Source organism: Athene cunicularia (genome assembly GCF_003259725.1).
Source record: "Athene cunicularia isolate RWA chromosome Z unlocalized genomic scaffold, athCun1 chrZ_part2, whole genome shotgun sequence".
NCBI lineage: Eukaryota > Metazoa > Chordata > Aves > Strigiformes > Strigidae > Athene > Athene cunicularia.
The window spans coordinates 14,487,918-14,498,234 of record NW_020799143.1 but is presented as its reverse complement, the minus strand read 5'-3'; the positions used below and the strand labels follow the sequence as shown (position 1 = coordinate 14,498,234).

General features: G+C 37.0%; 1 protein-coding gene across 1 annotated transcript in view; it reads right to left on the bottom strand.

Annotated features, from left to right (window-relative positions):
* Positions 1–609: 609 nt before the first annotated feature.
* The window catches only part of FRMD3 (FERM domain containing 3), an 82,156-nt gene continuing 72,448 nt past the window's right edge, over positions 610–10,317 (bottom strand). Inside the window, exon 14 of the mRNA XM_026866043.1 lies at positions 610–3,992. Within this exon, the coding sequence (XP_026721844.1) occupies positions 3,397–3,992 (596 nt within the window). The 3' untranslated portion in view covers positions 610–3,396. The remainder of the gene's footprint in view (positions 3,993–10,317) is intronic.

Below are 10,317 nucleotides of genomic sequence, written 5' to 3'. Positions count from 1 at the left end.
CTTCACATTTCATATTGCCAGCAAGTCCCTTTAGATTTTGGGACAGTACAGACATATCTGCATCTAAATGTTTTATGTACTCAAGAAGTAGCCTCAGTTTCTCTGACTTATCTCCTCCAAATGATGTTCAGTTGCCTCTCTGCAGACTCTACCTTTCTTACCAAATGCTTTTTGCATTGTCTGAACTCCAAACCAACCTAATGTAAGCAAGCTTCATCCAAAAGCTGCACATTAGCCACATCTGCCTACCAAGAGGTTGCAGCCATTGGTTTACAGCCAGGGCCTGACTTTAAAACCAAAACTTCTCAAGTTATATTCTGTGTCAAGTAATTTTATTTCAGGGCAAATTCAAGACTGTGACTAATTCTTCTGTAGTAACAGGACAAACCATGAGGCCTTTGGTTAATGCATCTGAAGCCATGCTAATAACATTCTAAAGCACTTTCTTAGCGTCTCTCCAGCTGATAAATTAAAAAGATGTTAAAATAAGAATTGTAAGAGTCCTAATAAATCTGTACTGTACCATGTACCAACTAATTCTCAACAAAAACTATTATTTACAAAACATCTTTCATCATAAGAACTGTCATAACTGCAGAAAGCTTTTCTCCAGTGTATTTTTATTAGGGATTCCTGCCATCATATCAACATACAAAACAATCAGGATGTTGACATATAGAAATGTGAAATTCACTGTACAAAGATAAGGCTCAAGTTACAGGTATATTTTCCCCTTAGTCTCCATGAAATAAAACCATTTTTAATTCTTCCCAGAGTTGTGTTTATAAATGTTAGACAAAGCACAAAATAGATTTCAAGTACATAACATTTTACAATATAATCCAAGCACAGACATAAATACACAATACTGTACCTCCATAATCCAAGTCCATCATCCTCACTAATAAATTACTAGACTGCTACTCTGTCCGAATATGCCCAACCATATCTTTCTGTGTTTATTACATGTTTCTAGCCTTTAAGTTATAGGGCTCTCATGACTTTCAGCTAAATTACTTTGATAGACCATAGAATATCAGAAAGGAAGGGAAGAGTTTTAAAAGGCCAGGCCTGAATGTATGCACATGGTTAGTAAAGGCAGGCATATGAGCACAAACACACTTGCATTTAACCCTACATAAAACTTCACTGCACTGCACATTTTCTGAGTTTATGTTCTCACACAACTCAGCTATTTTCTGATAGTGTTAAATGAAGCATAACAATACTCCTGGAGTGCTGTAATTTACAGGGACAAGACTGTATTTTAGAGCATATGATCTAACTTGGTTTGTTTGAGGTTTTTTATATAATTATCAGATTTATATAGGAGTCTGTATGGAACCACGTCTCCATAGTCCAGCAGAATGCCAGATTTCACAGCCTTCTGACACCTTTGTTTAGAAACAATAAAAGTGAATAATTTCCTGTTAAGGCCAAATGTCTACTTTAGCTCACTCTCCATTTCTATTAGGCTGAATGATTATTACCTCATGAGAAAGGATCATTTAGCTGCAAGTAGCACAAGAAGAAATACACATCAGGTAACTAATCTGCAGGGATTCTTCTGGGGAACAATTTGCAAGGACAAACAAAGACAAGATAAAAAAGGCAGTTTAATTTAGCCTTTGTTGGTTGGGAAATTAATATCAATCCAAAAGTTTTTAACTGAGAAAAGGAACTCCTAAACCCTGTAACTGTTTCATCCTTTAAAAACTGGAGAAGATTAGAAGGGAAGAAAAAATCCTCTAAGGAAACTGACATTTTCAAAAGTTTACCTGAGAAGCCCAAGCAAAACCATTTCTCTGATATCAAAATTAAAGGAACTTATTCTGTAGGAATCAGAGATGCGTTACAATATGTTAAATGCACATCTAATAAAACAGCCTCAAGTATATGTCTAATTCATAAATCTCTAAGCAAGAGAAAGATTCTGAGGCTTAAAATCTGAGTTCTCTAGTCTAAATATGAAATATGTTTCCACTAAGACTGGGGAGCAGGAAAAGAATAAAACTTTCTCCTCTTAAATACAACCTTGTAGTACATTTAAGGGCCTTCAAATGTTCTCAATATTGACAAGATTTTACTTAAGTATATTCTCTAAGCTATATTGGAATACCTTTAGATACACATGTTACAGGAAACAGCATTAGATCCTGTAACTGGGCTCGTAATAACACGGAAAGAGTGTATGTATGCTGCTGTATGCAAAAGGGAGAATATTAGTATGCACAGAAAATATGTTGTCTTGGAGATTACTAATAACGGGAATCAAAGATGAAGATGCATCTCTTAAAGTGTTTAAGCCTTTTCCTGTGAGTCAGAATACTTTTATATCAACTGTACAGCCTAATACTTTGCTTTTAAAAAGGCATAAATTTTTCTCCTCTATCATTCTTAAAAGTAGGTAACTCACCTATTGATTCAACTAGGGTTTTGGCTTTTTTTTTTTTTTGCTTTTTTTTTTTTTTTAATTTTTGCTACTTACTATTATCTTCTTCCATATTATGTACAATAATCTACATTTAGACTGATGACTCACTGTCTTCCAAAATGTACATGGACTATCTTGTAGAGACTTTCTACAGCACTGACACTATAAGACAACCTGACAGGCAACAGGAAGGATCATTAGTTTCATTTCTGCTCACTTCCCCGGGCTTTAAAACTGGGCCTTTCAGAAATTCTTCGGTGTACCTGGTGTCCTTTCATCTCCCCTAGGCAGCTCCCACTGAACTTGAGTGAACTTTCTATGTATTTCCCAAACCACAGTGCCCCTATATAGAGCTAAACTCATTCATTTTCCAACCAGTAGTTTAATAACAAATCTTTGCTAAAACACTAAAACCACCCTACATACCCTTGTGCATTATTCTCACCAATTTGTACATTTAAATAACATCAGAAGTTGTCTTTTGCTAAAAATTTACCAAAATATTTTAAACACATAAAAATGTAAAAAGACAAACAAACAGAAAAACAAACCAAAACTAAAAACCCAGCATAAACATTGTTTGTATAGGCATTGGTTAGAAGAGATCACTGCACTAAGGAGTATATTCAAAAAGTTTTACTTTCAGTTTCAGTGGATTTACTGTCATGGATTGAAAGGTTAAGGACAATGAAACTTATCGTAACCCATCTTATATGATGTAACAGATAAGCAAGAAGTCTGAAATTCAACTAAAACAAAGCTTCTTTTTGGTTATTAAAAGGTGACTCTATAAGCCTGTAAATAAAGGGGCAATTTAAGCATGTGAAAGGAACTTAAAAAGAGTCTGTAGTGAACTGAATGTGAAGACAGCTACTGACTAACAGCCCAAGGGTCATTATGGAAAGCTAGTACTAACTGAAATTTTGAATATAGCCCTTAGTTGTGCCATATTTATTTAAAATTTAAAAGCTGCCGAGCATGTCACAAATGAAGTTTATTTTGCAAGCCACCCACTGCCTAAGGGGGCAGTAATATTCAATATGAAACTGCTGAAACTCCGGAGTCTGACGGATTTCATGGAGAAAAGAGATTTGAAGGTCCGACTCCAAGAGCACAAGGAGAAGAGGAAACACAAACAACAACAGCCCAAGGCCTACAAGAAGAAGTCTGGAGAAACTCTTCACAAAGGCATTCACCTCTATGTTACCCATTAGAAAGTCGTAACTCCACCTAAGCGCTCTCCGAGCTTCTTTCAGTTCTTCCTCCTCTGCAATCAAAAATGCATTTTCATCTGCTTCCAGTTCCTCAAATGAATCTGTATCATCTTTCTCATTCTCTACTCTTGGACAGGTATCAAAGAGCATGTCAATCTCATCATCAACAGGGGTGGGCAGCAAGCTGGCACTAGGATTGTATATCAGTTCTGAGATAGTTAAAGGTTCCTCTTTCATCTTTTCTTCTTGTTCAATGGCAAGATCAATATTCTCCCCAGTGTCCTTAACTGGGGAGCCTGAAGCCACAGGTACTGAAATCTCATCTTCCTTTGGCAGCTGGATACCTGAAAAAAGGAGATAAAAATAGTAATCCTAAATTTCTGCCTTCCTGGTGGCAAAATTCAGCCTTCCAATAGTATCTAACAGAGGTTGGAAAGAAGATTCTGCAATCATTTTGCATACTGAAACCAGACCATACACAATTAACAAAAACTGGAAAAGCTTTTTGAGAAGCTCCAGAGGAGGGCAACACCTTTTACCATACTGCTGTACATGAGGTCTGCTTAACTTTGTCTGATGCAGCTACCTCTAATAATAGTGTAATGAAAACCAGAAAACAGAACAGCTCGTTTTCTACTGGCAGACAGACTTCTAATATAAATTAATACCTAGTACATTTGTAAATTGGTGCTATTTGGTGTACTATAATAATAACAACAGCAACAACTACCCACTTTACTTCTTTGAGATAAATGCAGAGAAGGTGATAAGGTAATGGTGGAGGTTGGGAATTTTTAATAGAGCATAACAATAAAAAGAGAAAATAGGTCATGATAAATTCATATTAACAGTAGAGAGGACAGAAGGAGAGGAAGGTTGACAGTATAAGACATCATTGAAATGGAATGAAAATGCCTCACTTCTTAAAAAAAACTTCACCTCACCTCTCATTTTTCTTCCAGTCATCTTTCTACTCTTCATACTCACAGTTTCTTTTCTTCCTCTTCTTTAAATTTCTCTCTGCCCCTTACATCTTTCTAAGCTTTACTGGTATGCTTGTTTCTTGTGACCAGCACTCTGCCCAAGCTGTCTCCTCTCAAAACTTACTCTCCTTTTTTCATTCTAACACTAAGAGCACTAAGTCTGAAAAAAAGTCTAGCTGTTTTGCAGTACATCAACACTACAGTGACTGATGTTAGCTGTCAGTTGCAGGAGTGGAAAGGAGAGATGGGTAGAACTTGGACAATGATAAAAAAACAGTTTTAAATGTTTTTGGCATCATCAGATGCCCTCTGTGTGCAAAAGGAACAGACTATACACACTATCATGTGCAACAGCAACATATAATAACACTTAGTACTTCTCATTTTGTGATGTTAAGCATCTCTCCATTCTTCACTAATGACTAATCCAAATGCAACATATACACAATGATATAGGGGGTAAAACCAGTACGAGGTTACATGATTTGTCCAAGAAGTAACTCAGAAAATTCATGTTAAAGTACAGTTTATAATACAAAGCAGCCTAATTCTTTAATGTCAGTGAAAGATCTCTGTAAGCTTGCTCCTTACCTGGAACTATCCCCTTTCCTTAGTTCATGCTTTTATGTGTCATGTTATATTGATCACAGAAAACCTCTTTACAGAACACCATTCTCAGGAAGCATCACCCCACTTCGGTTGAGTATGTTAGCTATTAAAATTCATTTCTCCATTTAAGTCTTCAAAACAGCCCAGATAAATCTTACCACCTGTAATTTGTTATCTTTTCCTGCTCTCTAGGAGATACACTGGCCAAACCACTGGATAAGGTTTCACATTCTGTCTAAATCAACCAAAAAGACGATTTCTGCTTTCTCTCATTTCATCCCTGAGCAAGGCAGCTTGTAAAGCTAGCCTAGGAAAATAACTGGTTTTCTTCCTGGGTTAGTTCTCTGATTGCTTTTCTTCCTGAACTGGCTTGTCAGATGTTCTCACAAGCACAGCACATTACCAGGGACAGAGAGACCAGGAGTGCTCCTTTCACCAGCACCTAACCAGCAGATCTGCACAGCTGAAATAAAACCTTGTCCTCAATCAAGAAAATGCAGTTGTCTCATTAGATTAATTTAACTGCCTAGATAATAATTCCTTGCCACAATTACTCTGTGCTGTCCTACCACAGCCATTTTAGAAAGTCTTCACATTTCAGCATGAAACGTGTTTTGTTCTGGAATTGTCTACACCAGTCTTTGCATTAAGAAATATACTTGCCACCGTCATCAGGAAGAAGATACAAACTAATCGAAAGTAGACACAACAATATATGAACACTAAAAGGTGAGAAAAGATTTGCTGTGGACCTTTCGCCTAATCATACTGTAACAGCAGGTGAGGCTGGATCATCAAACCACTCTATGAGTCATTTGAGAGTGCACTCATGATATCTTAAAATATAAAAGCCAAAATTTTTAAACTCTGGAGCCCAACATTAAGCATCTACACATATCTTTCAATATAATAGTACTACAACTTGATTTTTGAATGTGCTTTTCAATTTCTCTTAATAGCAGTAAAAGGTAAGTTGAGCCACTTATGCACCTCAATATGGATTAAAGGACCTAATTTTAACCTCGCAAATTTGAGAATCCTGGATATAGGCCTCTATACCTGCTTAGACACAAAGTCAGTAATGTATCTTCATCATGTTTCTCATCATAGAGAGGACAGCTGCAGCTACTGCAAAGAAAGGTCACCCCAATTTATGATTCTTGAGCCTTCTCTCCTTCCCCAGAGTAAATTCCAGCATGCATAACATACATAGTGAACATTATCAAGAAATATATTTACTTTCATTAAAACTGTTTTTTTCTCGAATGACTGCTAAACATCTGACTTTTTGATTAACCTGTAGATAGAAGGCAGCAGAGGAACCTTTTCAGATCAGTGTTTTCTGAAGGGGTTGCATTAAAATTGGAATGTGTCACATTTCTGAAACATACATAAATTTTACAGTCCACTGTATAGTCCAATTTAAGCAGTTAACATGAATTTTCAACTGTTTTACAGGTTGTTAAAACACATTAAATCAAAGTAACTGCATTTTACATCAACCAAATACAAGCATAAATAAATACTGGTTTAATATAAAAAAAGTTGAAAATTTAGAATGGGCATTAACTGCTGCTGTTGTGAGTTCATTATATTTAAGAAATTAAATATATAAAGCTGTTCTTTTCATTCCCTATATTGCATATTCCCTATAACACCAGAACATTTCTCAAGTCAAGGACTGAGGGAACAGTTAGCTATCAACTATGGTCAGTGTAAACCCACAGCAAAATTCCAGTCAAGTTGCAACATACAGGTGAGTATACGTTGTGCCACTCAGATTCTGAAAGTGTCAAAAGACACAAGTGTAACAGCATTATGGCACATATCATTTATAATGCTTACGCAGGCATAAGAGTATCACATTAAAGCACTAAAATTAAAAATAGTTCGAATTAAAAATCATCTACAGTACACTAAAATATTCCAGTAACACAAATTTAAGAAAGGAGCAGGTTTTTCAGATTATTTACTTTTTGGATAGACTTCAAGAAAGTCAGTTACTTGACGTAATAAAACCACGTTAAAAGGAAAAAAATCCTCAAAGTCTTCCTATAGAAACAGAGAATATAAAAGCTAAAGCAATCCCGAAGCCAATATCCTTTAATTACTCTACAACATTGCTGAAAAACCTTTGCTCCTATTCATACATAATAATTAGCTGCTACTACCCTTATAAGGCTATAATTTGGTATAATTTGGTGGGCTAGATTTTGAAAAGTCTACTGTTTCTTTAGTAATAGTTAAAATTTATATTGTGTTTAGATTTAAAGGACTATGACTTGAGTATTAAATCACATTCGAGAAGACTTTCTTTCCATTCTTCATTTTACATTTTTACCAGCAAGTTACATTCTGTAGATCAGAATCTTTTAATATATATAACTGTAATATCAAGTAAATAAGCTCAATTTTATTTTTTGTACTATAAATCTATAGCAAAAAATTATTACACTCTCTGGCAACAGGATAAATTTTACAGAGCCAGAGAGATCTCATTACACTAGCCAAAACTCAGTACTTCCCTTACACCAGATATTAGGATTGTGCCAAACCTCTAACATGTACAACAGATAGGAAAATGAACAGCTGAATAAAAGATTACAGTGGTCATCTGCTGCAAACATGAATGTGCGAGGTCTGACATAAATGTTGTCAGCTGCTATTGATTCGAAAGGGGCTAAAAGCAGCAGCTGAGGATTAACAGGATGAGGGGCAGACCTAGCTCCACCATTCTTGAGAAGCTGCAGTTGCTGGAAATACAGCACAGTCAGATGTCCAGCCCTCAGGAGTTGGAGGCCATGGATCCTTACCTTGCCCACAGAAGACACCTGTTCTACCTCTGCAAGGAGAGTAAATCAATGACAGCTTACAGTAATTCCTTTTTAGGCAGTGACCTGGCTTCTTGCTGGCCATTCCTGTTTGTTTTAGACTTACAGGAACTTCTGGAAGGGATCAAAGCCCTTTCAGTTGCCAACTCGCATCAGTTGCAAGCACTGTGACTCTGCAGCATTACAACTTGCTTCCCAGCTGTGTTGCGTGTCACAGTGCTCAACTAATGTCACAACTAGTGAAGGCACCAGAGATTGCTGCCCTGCTTTTCACACCCTGTGAAGGGCATCCAAAGCACAGAGACAGAAGCAAAACAGAGCATGCAGCACAGCAGGTGTTCTGGGGTGCCTGTCTCTAGCCTCCCCTCTGGTCCACCCCAGCACTGCTGACCCCCTTCCAGAACCAGCAGCAAAAAGGCAGAGGGGAGTCACAGGGAGAGAGAACTGTGTACCATGGGAGCAGGAATGAGAAGGCAACATACATCTGTCAGCAGCTCAGAGAAAAGGGAGAAGGAGCTGGGGAAGGGACTCCAGTCACTCAGTCCCTAGCACCAAGTCAAAGAAAGCAAGGCTGAAAAGAGCTGGGCACTGATGTGAAAGCTTAGCACCCAAGAAAAGGACAAGAGGGTCATTTCAGCATCCCTGCTCAGATTGAGTGATCCCTCCCAGGTAAGATAGTGTTGTTCTGAAGCTGTTGCAATCGCAACAGAGTTCTCCCAAGGAGTTATGCCCCCTGACATAAGCTTTGCACAAGCTAACTCCAGTCCTTAGGTTTCATATGCTGATATACAGGTTTTATATGCTGATATATGGGTTTTATGCATGTGTACAACAAAAGGAGTAACATCCTATAGAGTACTGCAAAATCAAGGTTTTTAAAAACCAGCATAGGCCCAGTGCACAGATTTGTTACTAGGCTCATGTCATATTAAACCAAGATGGTGTTTTGGAGCCAGCATTTAACTTTTAAAGTGTAAGAACACAAAATACATGTAAATATTAATGCTTTTTCAATTTTGCCACCTATTTTTGAATGGAGTTAGGTACAGTCTCATAGACATTACAGTTTTCCCTGAGTGGTGAATTCATGAAGCAAAGGCAGCCAGGAGCTCTTGTTTCTTAGAGACAAATCACTGAAAGCAGCAGGTTCTCCCACATCTACTGCACTTAGTGCTTTCTCATTTTCAGATGCCAAAAGTGTGAGAATATTCTGGTCTTTGCTAGAACATTGTCAGTTAATTCTTCTGAAAATATTCATTTCTGGAATGAAGATTCAATGCAAAGACACAGTTTTATCTATGTCCATGGAAGCTGAAATCTGTCAACCTATATATGCAAAAATATCAAAAGTAAACAACCACAAAAATCATGGAAAAACAAGTTTTGAAATGTCTTTCCACATTAATGAAACAGAGACATATAGATTGATAGAAGGGCCAATTCATCTTTGGTAAAGTGATTTGTATAAAAACAAGAGAAAAAAAACCTTCATTGTGGTTGCTATCCAAAGCAATATTGAGTACTTTTTGTTCCATGGGTTGCACTCTGGTTATATGTAGTAAAAGAGATCTAAACCACACTTCCAACCCCCCCCTCCCCCCAATTATTCAGTATATTAAATTATTCATTATCTAGGAAAATAAAACCAACAAAGTTATGATCTGGCAACCCAACCCACTCAGCTGCAGTGCTAAACTGCATCCTTTACTGTATTTAGCTGACATTCAACATCTGGTACCAACCTATCTGCTAATTTAAGACCTATTTAGTTTTGTCAAAAATAGTCACGAAGTATTTCTCCCACTGAGTGCAAGAAAACTACATGGGTAAAATTCCAGTCACTCATTTGTTAGCAATTAACAGATAAATCCACAATTTACCTAAGATATTACAACAAATGTCATTTAAATTTTGTCTCATTCATTCTCCATTTGCAACTCTGCTCCTTTAAGTGATTTGTCCTTATTCTCTGCTGGACTAGATGTAACATTGTCGTTCACAGTATAGTTCTTTTCCAAGAGATCACTACTGGCATAACAAAATGGAAAGAGAGAGGGGGGGAAGGTATGAGTAAAATAAATGTAAATTTACCAGCCCTTCTGGCTGTGATCTTGGAGCCATGCCGCAGTAATCGAATGCACACTTCCTTGTTGCAGTGGTTAACCATCCTCAAATGAATGCTTCTCTTGGTTTGGATTTTTACAAGACATTTCACCATTCTGACTATTAATTCCTCTTCTCAAAGC